Raw genomic sequence first — 14,218 nt, 5'->3', positions numbered from 1 at the left:
AGGCATGGAAAAGATATCCCATTTTATTTTATTTATTGTTTATTATTTTTTACAAACAATAAATTTGCTGCAACATGCTCTGGCTCATATTATTGAATTAAAAAATTTAACACATTTCAAAAATATCAAAAATACACTATAATGAGTCTTAGGACTACAATACAATGATTGCACAAAAACCATAAGATATGAGCCCACTGTTTGGATGGCATCCACTGATAACAGTGAGGAAACCCGACAGATAGCATCTGGGAGAGGTGCTCGAGAGTTAGACACAAGGAGCTATGCTGATTGGCTGATCACCGATGACAGAACAGAGCAGATGTGATGCAGCTGGTTCTCTCAGTCTGGGGAGTGCTTGCCCAACCATGGGGCAGTTACTACCTGGAGAGAAAGATTAGCCTGCCTCAGGAGTCTAAAAGGCTCCACCCAAAGGGAAGTAAAAAGTGACACAAGACAGTTCTACAGTGATGCTGCAGACATCACCGGATGGCTTGGAGACAGATTCTTTAGTAATTGGTACATTTATCAGTAACAGCCAAGTGCTCCCTTATGGAGGTTTCTTCAGTAATAATTATTGAATAGATAGAGGTGAGCCTGTGGCTTCCAAGTACCTCCTTTTGCTGAAGGTCACACAGAAAGAAGAGCACTGTTTGATATTCAGAAGCTCAGCCCAATCTAATTGCCTGGAAAACAGCACTCGTTAAACGCACGGTAATAGCACCCAGAGAGTACAAGCTGCGCAGGCGGCTCTTCTGTCCACCAGAGAAACGGGTTCACTGATTATTGCACGTGTATACTCCACAGTAGTATAGTCAAGCCTCGCTTGTGTCAGGAGTGGTCAGTGACGACTCCATGGTGGCACCACACTTTATTTCCTATCAACACTGTCATTTCCAGTTATCTGTCACTGGGTTAAAACCTTGATTGGGGCCACAGACACTCTGCCTGTGAGCTGCCTGAACTGCACCCACAGCTGAGTGTTCTTCCTTCAGAAACCCTGTTTGTTTGCTTTTGAAGCTGGGACTCATATAGACCAGACTGGATTTGAACTCTCTCTGTAGCCAAGGCTAACCCTGACTCCTGATCCTCCTGCTTTAACCTCAAGTGTGCCACCACACCTGGCCTCAGAGATTTGTTTAAATTAATTAATGGGAGCTGTGGGCAGAGATGAAGATTCACACAGAGGGAGGGTAGGTTCTCTGTGTAAGAAGTAACCTGTACTCTGACCACCTGGAGAATATACCCTCTGGGTAAAGAGAAGGGATCATACTCACCTGACAGTCTATTCAGATAAAAACATCAGCAAATCACCACACAGCTACAAGAGGTGTATGTTACATCTTAGGAAATGGACTATGGCCTTTCAACCCTCTGTTTTTTAATACAGAGTATAATAGGACATGGAAGAAAGACAATTACAAAACCAGAACCATCCATTTTGGTTTGGCCTACACTGAGGTTTCTCAACACAACCTAAGGAACCCTGAGAACTCCACACAAAGGACACTGGGAGCCCAGAGCTCCACCAACCAGAAGGTAAATATACTTGTGTTTGCCAACCAGAAGGCAAGTATGCTTGTGTTTGCCAAGGCCCTTTCAGAACTGAGTTTTGAGGTGACTTTAGTGAATGGGGTGCTAAACAAACAGGATAAGAAAATAATTCACATATAAAAAGACAACTGTTCTAAGACCATACTGAAGTGCTATTTTTCAACGTGACTGGTTTCTCACCACCACCATTCTACAGCTCAGAGGCTCTGCTAAGGGGGGGCTGCTCTGCATCATGTGCACCTTGTGTTTTTCCTTCATTCTCACTTTCTTTCTTTCTTCTTTCAATTTCCCCATATAAAAATAAGGTGGAAAAATAAGGTGGCAACATGGTCTCTCATCTCTCTCGCCAACCTACGCTGTATAAGCTACCGTGTCCCTGCCTCAAACCCAACACCTGAGCTCTAACTCTCCAGTAACTGATGGCAGTCTGACAGAAGGAAGCTGAGTGTTCAGGACAACCTGGGGGCTCACGTTCAGATTCTTAAGGGTTGAATATTAGGCAGCTACTGGAGTGATATAGCATCCCCCCACCCCACCCCACCCCACCCCACCCCCAGTATAACCACTGACGTGCACATGAGCACAGGGCCTCTGAAGACAGAACTATCTGTCTGGTTTTTAGTATTGCTTTAAACAGAAACTCCCTCCTCAAACACAAAGGAAAAATATACGCGCTCAATCTTATATTTAACAATTTGTTTTCTATAAAGCAAATTAAAGGTTGCTCCAATCTATTTTTTTAGTTGTGCAATATCCTAAAACTTCAAAGCACATTTTTCCACTGAGTAAAACCAAGCAATGCCAAAATTTATATCAATAAATAGGAATTAGTTTCCTAACTAATCTAATGGAAAAAGCAACAGAAATATACAAGAAGTGGTCCTTTGCTATGGTTAAGAGGAATGTGAAAAAAAAAAAATGACAGGTTTTCTGTAAGTTTAGCAATCTCTCAGTTCAACAGTCTTTCTTCCCCCGTGTTAAGCCCAGTACTTTGAACCATGTCAGGGGAATCAGCAGTACTTCAGAAGGGCACAGTGTCAAACAAAACAGGGTGAGCATTCAACTCACTACCAACATTCTAGGAACATCCTGAGGGGGTGGGGGAAGAAGGGAGGTAGAGGGAGGAAGAAAAGGAAGGAGGGACAGAGGGAGGGAGGGAGAGAGAGAGGAACAAGTCTAACTTGTGAGATCTGTCTGCCCATACATATGCTCCTAGTTGGTCTCCTGTTGCACTCACTTGCTATATAGTTCAAGGTGTCAGCCTACCTGTCAAGAGGCTGGCTGCCAATTCTACCACATTAAGGGGAAGAGGCAGTTCACAAGTCCCTGCCTTGTGATCCTAGTTCCTAGCAGGGTCAGCGTATCCAGGGCCGAGTTTCTTTTTGACTTGAGGGAAGAAGACCTAGTTCTTACTCCTTCCCCGTCTTATAAATCCTCCCACCCCAAGTTTCTCACAAGCTTTCACAGTCTGACATACAAGAGATCAATTTCCAGGACCCTCCCAAGTACCCTCAAAGAGGCTCCAATGCTCAATTACTTCTACCTAGGGACAAAGGAGCTGGGCTGCCTCTAAGAAGATTGGCTCTGAGTGCAGATTCAAAAATAAAAGGTTCACAGTCAATGAAAAGTGCTCTCGTTATATAACATTACATACATAAATCACCTGCTTGATTGGTTCTGTATCTCCAGTAGACATCATTTGATAGGCTGTATTCTCCTAGAGAATAAAAAGCCGTGTGACTAGTCACATCACACCCCACTAGCTAGTCTGAGATATAAGGTGATTTCTCTTGTCACAGAGATCCATCAGCAGCAATCAGTAAAGGGAATCAACCTTCAGTTACTTCCTCCACAGAAAAAGTCCCTTTCCTGCCCAGGCAGGCAATTTCTCAAATGATCCTAGGAGAGAAAGGGTTAATGGCAGGTGGCAGGACTGACACAGAACAATGTCTGCTGTCTCCCAGCAGCTCTGGGAGTCCTCCAAAGGTTCAATGTGAAGTTTAACACTGATGGTAGGACTAGCTCATCAAGAGCCAGACCCTGCTAGTGCTCAACTTTTTGGCTCCAAATTCTACTCCACATATCTATGGTTTGAAACACTGAGGCAAATATCTCCTGAAGGTCCCTTCCCCAATCCCACATAGCCCCCTCATGCTGTGTCCACTCAAGGCACAATCACAGTGCTGTGTCAAACTCCTCCTGGGGCTCTGTCCGGCCTTCTTCCCTAGGCTCGGGCTCAGGCCGGCTGTCCTGGTGCGGCTTCATTTGCTCCTTCACCTCATCTTCCAGGTCACGGGGGACAACAAATTGATCCTCTGGTTCCAGCTGAGTAGGGGCAGCAAAATAGCCCGTTTTCCTTTTGGGTGCTTCCGTGGCCACCTCAATGAGGTTCAGGCTGTCTTCTAGGGGCACAATGGAGCCATTGGAGAGTTTCTTTCCATACAGACAAGAAGTGGAGGGAGACTTCTGTAACTCCATCTTGTCTTTGTTCACAGGCAGAAGTATACCACTATTCACACTGTTCTGTCTTCGGATCCCAAAACCCAACCCCCTAGCGTGTCCCTCTGAACAGGGGTTGGAAGGATTCTTTGGGAGAGCAGGGGAGTCCTCGGGCTCTCGGCCTCGGCAGCAATGAATGTCCACTTCTACTTCAACCCTGCTGCCGTTAGTTATGACTCCTTCAACAGGCTGGTCATCGTCACTGTCCAGTCCATTGTCAGACTGATTGCTGGAAAAAGTTGCACAAGAAGGCTGGCGCTGAAAAATGCCCGCAGAGGGTGCTGGGTGCAGACTACAGCGCCTCTCTGGCCGTGGGAGCAAGCTCGCCTCCAGGCCCACAGTGTTATGCTCATCAGAAGCCGTGGAGCCCACCTCGCTGCTCACCTCTGAGGTGGACATCTCGCTGCTGAACTCTGAGGCAATCCCACTACTAGAGGAAGGAGTGGTTGGCTTGGGGGCATCCTTGATGCTTGCAGTTGAAGCAAATCCCACAGGGCCTGGAAGGGTGAGCCCATTCATTTCACAGGTACAGCCTTCTTCACCAATGTTCAAATAAACCACCATTGCCCCCACGTTGTCCTGACAGCCATAGCTCTGTGCTAATGTGCACAGCTTCTTAGCAGCAGCTAATGGGTCTTGTACATGACGCACTGCGTTGACAGCTTCCAGATATGACAAGTGCTCCCACAGTGCTCTGTTTCCCAGAATCAGCAACTCATCTTGAATGGTAAGTGGGGTGGAAGCTATGTGGGGCTTGGGGAGGATCCACGGGTAGAGGTATGTACATCCCAGCATCCGAGTACAGCAGGTAACCCCATTCACCTTGTTGTCCTACAGGTGAGAGAAACACAAACTCTGCTAGGCAACAGTGATATGCAACTGAGGCCTGTTCTAAATCACAATGTTTAGGGAGAGAACTGAGCCTGGTATGAGTTTTTGTAACCTCAACGTCCACTCCCAATGAACACACCTTCTCCAACAAGGCCACACTTAGTAATCCTTCTCAAATAGTGCCTCACCCTGATGACTAAACATTCAAATATATGAACCCATGGGCCATTCTTATGGTAAAATCAAGTTTATATATAATATTATTTGTCTTAGGAGCAGTATAATTGAACTAAAAAAATAAATGTATAGAAGTTTAAACAGAATGTCATACCATTATGCCAACAATTAAAGTTAAATCCAATTAAAATTAAGCAACTAACAGGCAGAACCACCTCAAAAGACGCTTGTTCTAACATAGACAGACCTCAGCGTATCCTCACATAGAGAGAGATGCTTGAGAAGCAATAAACAAAAACTGCCACTAGTCCACCATTACAAGCATTTTTTTTGAGACCTCCCAACTCGGATGGGAGAATGATCACTCACTAATGGCACAAGGGAACTGAACACATTTCAAACAGGTCACAGAATCTTAGATCTGGAGCACTGACACATCCCAAGGTTCCTGAGCCTAGAAAGGGGAGTCTTGTTGAAATTGACCAGAACGAACGGATCCAACAGACACTGAGTGAGTCTAAACCAAGAGGAAAAGGAGTCTTCCTGGTTGCAGACAACAACGGGCACACAATGAACACTTCATATGATACCTCTTCACAACAAACAAACAAAATGTCCAACAGCTCCAAGATACTGATTTCAAAGCTGCCCTTATTCTCTGAGTAAAAGGAAGACTATGTACAGCTTTGTAAGACTTTGGCACAAATGCTAAACTTTATTTTCTTCATATAAAATAGAAATAAAAGCACTTCCTTCATAAAGATTAAAATATAAAGGCACAGTACTTGGCAAATAACATGTCTACGATTAAAATAACATAAAAATACTTCATAATTGACTAAAAGCTTAGAAAAATCTAAACATTATTGCCTCTAAAACAGACCATTCTGTAAAAATAGACTAGTCAACTAAAATGTTGTCATTTATCTTCCATTTGTCCTGAGTGGTGCATTCTCAGTCCACAGTCCTTGCAGTAGCAGCCACAGTGAGACACTAGCTGACTGTGTGCTTCCTTGATTAGAATCTAAGTGGACAGTTCTTGAGCACAACTCTGATAAAACAGCCAAGAAATGGGCCCTTTGATAAAGGGAAATGATGCTTCTCCCCTCTTCTTTTTTTAAGTGTGTGTGCCTGGTGTGTGTATGTATGTACAAATTTATGGCTATAGTATGAGCATATGTATATATAGGTGCCTGCTGAAGCCAGAAGAGGGCATTAGATCCCCTGGAGCTGGAGTTAACAAGTCTTGGTAGGTGCTGGGATTCAAATTATAGTCCTCATGACAGACCAAGTGCTCTTAACCACTGAGTCAACTCTCAAGATTTTTCATCCTTTCTTTAAAAAAAGAAAAGGTTCTAGAATAACTGGACATAAACAAAACAAAATGAAACAAAAATCCATCCCAAGCCTAGCCTGTGACTCCTGCCTTTAATCCCAGCAGTTAAGAGGCAGAGGCAGGCAGATTTCTAGGAGTGCAAGGCCAGCCTAGCCTACATAGAGAATTCCAGGACAGCCAGGGCTACATAGACGGACCCTGTCTCAAAAGTAAAACAAAACAAAGCAAACAAAACACATCAGGACTCAGCTGGGGAGCACTAAGATCAGGACTCAGAGCTGGGGAGCACTAAGAGCACTACCATGCAAGCCTGATTACTCAAGTTGGGTCCCCAGAACTCATGTGGAAGGAGAACAGATTTCCAAAGTTGTCCTCTTACACACCAGGACCATTCCCACACACTCATGCACACATGCAACATCAAACAATTTATCAGGGTGTGTGTGTGTGTGTGTGTGTAGAACAGTAACTGATTGAAGAAGTCATGAATTTGAGGGGGAGAAAACACAGAGTTAGGGGACAAAGAGGAATAGAAATAATGTATAATACTCATGTATAAAATTCTCAAAAAAATAAATTGAAAAATAACTTTAGAGACTGAGAAAATTTTAATTACAAAAGCAAAACAAAGAAAGACTGAAGAGTTTGTACTTTCTGGAAACTAATTCAAAAAAGAGCACAGATCCAAATGTTTTGTAGCTTCTACAGCTATAAAGCTTCTAGAAGATGAAGTAGACAGAAACATGAGTAATCTTGGATTTTTCAGTGTAGTTTCAGATTTAACACCATGAAACAGAAAGCAGGCAGAATTTTAGTCATTAAAACTACTCAGGAGAGCCAGGTAGTGGTGGTACATGCCAGGAATCCCAGCACTCAGGAGGCAGAGGCAGGCAGAGTTCAAGACTACCCTGGCCTACAGAGTGAGTTCCAGGACAGTCAGAACTACAAAGTGAGAGACCCTGTCTTGAAACAAAACAAAACAAAACAAAACACCAGCCAATAAACAAGGCACACCTCAGGTCTGCAAGTTCAACCTCAACAGGTAGAGGCACTTGCTGTGTGGCCAGGAGACCTGAGCTGGATCCCTAGAAGCCACATAAAGGAAAAAGGAGAGAACTGACTCCAGAAAGTAGTCCTCTACCCTTCAAACACCAGGGTGTGGCTGTCCACCCCTCCTAATTCACAACATGCATGCACACATAATAATAAATAAATAAGAAAAATTAAAATCCTCTTTTCTCTATATCAGCGGTTCTCAACCTTCCGAATGCTGCAACCCTTTAACACCATTCAGTCTTCATGTTGCGGTGGCCCCCAACCATAAAATTATTTTTGTTGCTATTTCATAACTATAATTTTGCTACCATTATGAATCATAATGTACATATTTGTGTTTTCTGATGGTCTCAGGTGACCCTCTGAAAGGTCGTTCTGCCCCTGAAGGGGTCACAACCAACAAACTGCAAACCACTATGCTAAAGGCACTGCTTGGAGAATAGAAAGATAAACTACAGACGGAGAAGTATTTCTTGAGCACATATCTAATAAAAGACTTCTTTCTAAAATTCACAAAGAAATCTCTTAATACTCAACCATAAACAAAATACCAATCCAATTTATAATGGGCACAAGACCGGATTTTTTTTTTTTTTTTTTTTGCAGTAAACAATGTTCATATATAATTACTAATTGCAGAGGCAGAAGGTTATGCTAATTTCTAAAAGAGAAGAGAAACTATAGACAGCTGCTTAACACTTGGTTATAAAGACACCACAAGTGCAATCAATTGTGCAGTGAGCACAGGAACAAGATGGAGACTGCATCGAGGCAGCTTTGCTGAGGTAACACAGCCAGGGGAGTTGGTGACCGGCCAAGGCAACCGCAACCTTCACACCTGCCAGCCATTAACTATGCTTTTCAGTTTTGCTTTTTGCTAGTCTCTAACTGCTTAGTAAATTTTGCTTTATTTTATTCTGAGACATGGTCTCACTGTGTAGTGCTGGCTGTCCAGAACTCCCTATATAGGCCAGGCTGGCCTTGACCATGGAGATCCACCTGTCTCTCCCATCCAAGGGCTGGGATTCACAGCATCACCACATCAGCCTGTACCTTTCTTTTAATACTGACACTGAAGTCATATAAACTAAACCTTTATCAGTGGATGGACACAATTTTCAAGTCACGAGAAGAAGAAAACAGACCCTCTCTGCTTCTATTCAAACAGCTTTCAGTAGATCTGGGGAGGGGATGTGATTGGCAGAGAGTAAGAGGTACCTCTGTTATGATGGCTTTCTGGTCCTTCACCCTCTGTGCTTCCTCTGGGTCATGCTCCAAGCTGAAGATTTTAGAAAGAGGGACTGGCTTTCCACCTCGGCACAGGACAGCTTGGCATGTGCCAACATTGGCTACAGTCAAGCTAAAACTGCTTGTTGGGTCAGCAGTGTCAGGTCGAATATAGCACAGGAGAGCAGAGGAACCTAGCTTCTGGCCAGCCATTCCTAATTTCCTGTGTGGAAAGAAAAGAAAATGAAGACATGGTAACTAGTTTTATGGTGAACGACTCACTCTTATCCAACCATGACAGATACTTGTGGTGGTGGCGGTGGTGGTGATGGTGGTGATGATAATTGTGGTGGTGGTGATGATGGTGGTGGTGGTGGTGGTAAGGAGAAGGAGTCTAACCTACCACTTTCAACTACAAAGACTTTAAAAGACTTTTTTAACACTACATGTGTTACATGGCACAATAGAGGCATCTTTCTCTACTGTTTCTATGTTTGTCCAGAGATGTCCTCATTCTGGAACTTTCAGTGCATCACACGCACATAAAGGGCCTGGTCACAGATCACAATTAGAGCAGAATGTGGGGTCTGGTTCCAACCACAGAGCTTCTGATTTGGGGCAAGAAGCTGGCCCTGTACGTCTAACAATTTTCTAGTAAGTATTCTGAGAATGCTGGGTAACATTTTGAGAAGCACCTGGGTTGTAAGTTCCCTGAGAGAGAGGCCATGTGTTCAGCATCCTGGAGGCAATGCAAACAAACACACAGCAGATACCACTACAAGAATCTAGTTCCAAATTTCCTTTTCATATTTGTTGACTGTAAAATCCCAGCAAGTTCTCTCTTTAAGAAATCAAACTGATAAAATTCCTACCTACTTGGCTTGTTTTGAAAGATAAGGATGAGAACTGTGTAGTTCTTGGTCCTTGGCAGATACAAACTTCAGAGTTCCCTCTTCCAAACTGTTAACCTGCCAAGTCTCCAGCTCAATTCGACTGAAAACATGGACTCCTTTCCCAATACCCTGCTGTTGAACATGTGAGATTAAAACCAGATTCAGCTACAAGTTGTTCCAGTCTTGACTGTTCAAGTTTATAATCTCAGCACTCTGCCTCCTTTAGGCCGCCTACCTGAGGTGCAAATCTCTGCTACTAAGAGATTTTCAGGAGTTGGGATGCAAGGGTTTTGCTTGTAAAAGGCTTAGATGTTAATGAGGAAGAGGGGTTGGATAATCCCGATAATAATTATTCTACCATAAATCCGACAAGTGCTTGTTGGCCTTCTGTAGGTATCAGCTAACTGGATAATCTTAGGAAAGCATAGGCCGTCTTCCCCTAAATGTTCACAGTCAGGCACATAACCTTTAGCATTATTGTGCTAGCCCTCCCAGTTGGTTAGCTAGAGTAGGCAGATGATTCCACCATTCTTTAAAGAGGAACGACTACCACACTCTGCTGATGCCAGGAGAATGTGGTACAGGAAGGAGTAACACCTCTCTGATCCTCAGTCTGTAAGTGATGACCGTCAACTTCTGCGATTTACTTTTCTGAGAAGCAAAGTGGAGCTAGGGATTATTGGACCCACCTGCTTACCTGTGAGATACCAAGAAGGTATTGGTCATGAAAACTGTGTCATTTGTTGAGTGCTGTACTTCTTCCAAAAGCACATCTGCCATTGTACACTGTAGCAGACGAGGGAGTTCTTCATTCCGGTCCCCATCAAACATGCCATACACAGCTCCCACGCCCTCTGCAAAGTTATCCATAGCCAGAGCAGACACACAGAGTCTGGAACAAAGATGAGAAACATAAGCACAAGAGAAGATTACTGGCAAAGATTATTCTTCAGGAACTTTCTTTTAAAAAGTATTAATTGAGGTGCTGGAGAGATGGCTCAGTGGTTAACAGCACTGAGTGCTCTTCCAAAGGTCCTGAGTTCAATTCCCAGCAACCACATGGTGGCTCACACCCATCTGTAATGGGATCTGATGCCCTCTTCTGGTATGTCTAAAGACAGCTACAGTGTGCTCAAATAAATAAAGTAAATAAATCTTTATAAAAACAAGTATTAACTGAGACAGACAGACACCATGGTAAGTCTGTGTCCGTAGAAGGAGGCTCCTAGATAAGAGAGTCAGGCAGCAACTAACAGAGACAGCATCCTAAGGCGAGGGGATTCGGGCATATTCACAAGCAGTGCACATTAATGTTGCAATGCTACGAAAAGCTGGAAAGATACATTCTTTTCTGGTCACGGTGATTAAGAACTCATTTTGTCAATGTTCTTCACTGAAAGACCATTAGAGAATACCTGCCAATAAAATTGGGTTTACTCTCCTTGCTCCAAGGAAAAGTGTTTGCCATAGAACAGCATATAGGCAAAAGGTATAGAAAAAAGCTTAGTATAGGACATGGCTTTGGCTGAACCACTCTGAGGAAGTCTACAGGAGCAGAGGATCATCTCAGATTGGGGGCAATTGAAAATCAGTGCTTTTTTGACTGGGCCTTGCTATAAATGTCACTCGTAGGAAAGGAAAATTCCATAAGAAAACATTAAGAGGTATGTAGTACTTTGTGGGCTACATGTCCATTTTATCCTCTTTCTTAATCATGGCTTTAAAAGGATCTTATCTCATGTTGAAGTTCTGAGACAGACAGGACAGCACAGTCTGTAGTGAGCAGCAGAGCAGGCCTAGGAGGCCATGGATGCCTTTCTCTCCTGTCCCCGGGGCCAACAGACTCACTTATTCCTCTGCCCTGCCATCTCAGCCAGTCCATGGCTCCAGAAGGTTGATGTGACTGTAGAATCTGTGGTTGGCAAAGGTTTCTGATCAATTTTCAGTGTTGTGAGATGACTGTGGGAGGTAAAGAAGGGAAGATTAAATCATATTCTCTTCTGTATTTTATCACAACTATCATAATAATAATGCACTTTTAGAAAGTCATCTTTTGACAGACAAAGATACCTTTCCAGAAATAACAAATCAAAGTGGGATGATAAACCTTTGATGTAGGAGAACAGGAAGTGGTAAGAGAGACACAAGCTAAATATAGGCTCAACTAAGACATCACAAACTTTTTACTAAGTGTCTACTTTTTAAAACAATATAAAAAAATCTTGAAACAGTACATATGTATTGTCACTTAAATGTTAAAATGTGATTTCTGCCACCAGACATATGTCTATGCCTGGCATGTAAAATGATTTGGTGTGTAGCTCAGTAGAAATGAACCAAAGTGTTCATTCACCAAAGTGGCCTAATCCACTCTGTTCCTTTAATTGACTGAGATTTCCACAATCTAAAGATGACCCACTGACAGTTGAAACATATAAATTTAGTTTCAAATTTTTTTCTTACCTAAACATGTCCAAAGTCTTATGTTCCAGAACCAGATTTGTATTTCCTGTCAGATCAAGGTCTTGTAAAGTAGCAGGCAGAGCCTCTGGAATTAGTATTTCTGTCAAGTCATTGCAACTCAGGTCTACAAACTGAGAACAAACAGAAATCAAGAAAGAATACATTATATTATAACCTCTAGTCCCAAACATTCAGTCTTCCCCTGTAGCCTCAATTGGGAACTTATTTCTTTCCAAGAATGAATTAAGTATACTTAGATTTTAAAGTGAGCTTATGAGAAGAAAACAAGAGGCACTCTTTATCTCTGAAGAAAAGGGGAGATTCAGCCATATTCATGGGCAGTACATATTAGCTTTGCAAAGCTATAAAGATGTCTGCAAAGCAACTCCCAAGTTGCACGTTGTTTAAGTAGCAGTTTTGTCAATATTCTTCAGTCACACATCTCTAGGCCAGCCCTGTGTTAAAGTTGGTTGGTTCTCATTACAGTGATAGAGCATGCTCACCTTTGGGTGTATAGGGTTGGTTGGTTCTCATTACAGCGATAGAGCATGCTCACCTTTGGGTGTTTCTCATTACAGTGATAGAGCATGCTCACCTTTGGGTGTATAGGGTTGGTTGGTTCTCATTACAGCGATAGAGCATGCTCACCTTTGGGTGTTTCTCATTACAGTGTTAGAGCATGCTCACCTTTGGGTGTATAGGGTTGGTTGGTTCTCATTACAGTGATAGAGCATGCTCACCTTTGGGTGTATAGGGAAGAAGGCATGGGAAGGAACCTAACAGAGGACTGGGGTTTTGACTTGGCTATTTGAGGGAGGGTCTAAGAAAACACAGGACTGTACCCTATATGGGGCTATCAGAAAGCAGCACAGTCACACAGTTCTGCCCTTCAATGAATCTTCCTGATAGGGAGGAAAACTGAGCTCAGGAGAAAGTCTTGAGAGGGAAGCAGTCTCATTCATACTCCTCGATTCTTTCTGTCAAGAAAGGCACCTCACTCTCACCCTTGCTGTTCGGCAGTGAGGATGGTGGGCTACCTCATCCAAGTACCTGAATCTGAGGCAGCTGCAGGATCTCTGGGAAAATGCTGATGTTGTTGGCATGTGCGACAAGGGTGTGCAGCCGTTTGCAGTTTGCTACGGTTGTAGGAATAGCTTTCAGCTTGTTCCCACTTAAATTCAGTTCTTCCAGTTGCTCCAGTTTATTTAGTTTGCTGAAAAAAGAAACATCAAAACATCACACTGCATCGGAAAAGAGCAGCTGCCAAGTTGCTATTTTATAGCAGCCACAGAGGAAAGACAACAGGTTTACTGCAGAAAACCCTGTGAGAAGAGAATAATCAGATATCAGCCATGCTCAGTTCACCGTTGCAGCCAAGCCTGCTACATGTCAACATGACAGCTACTCAGCACTCAGGGTTTCGAGGCTGGCACTGCCCTTGTTTTCCTTATAGAGATGGGCATAAGCATCTTGTCTGACTTACAGGAAGTCCCTGAAGAAGTACTGGCCCATTGTAGAAAGCAATGTGCCTTCCTTGCTGCAGCACTAACAAGGCTGTAAAATCCTATGTAAGCCAATGGCAATGGGTCTTGACTGTGTCAGCTATCAACAAAAGAAGCTGATCGACGTCTCGTTGCAGTTTTACACATCTACAGGTACCAACTAATAGCACCCGCCACTAACCACCAAGTTCTTGTACACATAGCACCCTGCTAGAGACAAGGCAACTACTTGCACCACTCTGATTGCAAAACTTTTTACATGTTAACAAAATATCTTTAAGCCTAATGTCTCCATTAACAAACTTCTCTAATTTCTTTGGAAGCAATAAATGTGTAAAGTTTGGAAAATAACTAACTATAGCACTAGCAATCTGAAAGAATTACTATTACAATTTCACTAAACTTTCCACAGATTTTTCAAAATGGTTTTTAGACTTTATTTATTTATTTATTTATTTTTAAACAATTATTTATTTATTTATTTATTATATATAAGTACACTGTAGCTGTCTTCAGACACACCAGAAGGGGGCATCAGATCTCATTATAGGTGGTTGGGAGCCACCATGTGGTTGCTGGGATTTGAACTCAGGACCTCTGGAAGAGCAGTCAGCGCTCTTAACCCCTGAGCCATCTCTCCAGCCCCTATTTATTTATTTTTAACAAGTATTTGTGTTTGT

The 14,218-nt window shown here is 42.9% G+C and overlaps 1 protein-coding gene across 5 annotated transcripts in view; it reads right to left on the bottom strand.

Moving 5' to 3' along the window:
- Positions 1–14: 14 nt before the first annotated feature.
- Phlpp2 (PH domain and leucine rich repeat protein phosphatase 2) overlaps positions 15–14,218 on the bottom strand; it is a 76,447-nt gene continuing 62,243 nt past the window's right edge. For all 5 annotated transcript variants that reach the window (XM_076915874.1, XM_076915873.1, XM_034522375.2 and 2 more), the window contains 6 exons: positions 13,087–13,249; positions 12,037–12,167; positions 11,422–11,532; positions 10,271–10,465; positions 8,672–8,903; positions 15–4,884 (listed from right to left, as the gene is read on the bottom strand). In XM_076915874.1, the coding sequence (XP_076771989.1) occupies positions 3,730–4,884; positions 8,672–8,903; positions 10,271–10,465; positions 11,422–11,532; positions 12,037–12,167; positions 13,087–13,249 (1,987 nt within the window). In that variant the 3' untranslated portion in view covers positions 15–3,729. The remainder of the gene's footprint in view (positions 4,885–8,671; positions 8,904–10,270; positions 10,466–11,421; positions 11,533–12,036; positions 12,168–13,086; positions 13,250–14,218) is intronic.

Source organism: Arvicanthis niloticus, chromosome 18, assembly GCF_011762505.2.
Source record: "Arvicanthis niloticus isolate mArvNil1 chromosome 18, mArvNil1.pat.X, whole genome shotgun sequence".
NCBI classification, from domain to species: Eukaryota; Metazoa; Chordata; class Mammalia; order Rodentia; family Muridae; genus Arvicanthis; species Arvicanthis niloticus.
The sequence above is the reverse complement of the archived record's forward strand: the minus strand, read 5'-3'. Positions and strand labels throughout refer to the sequence as shown.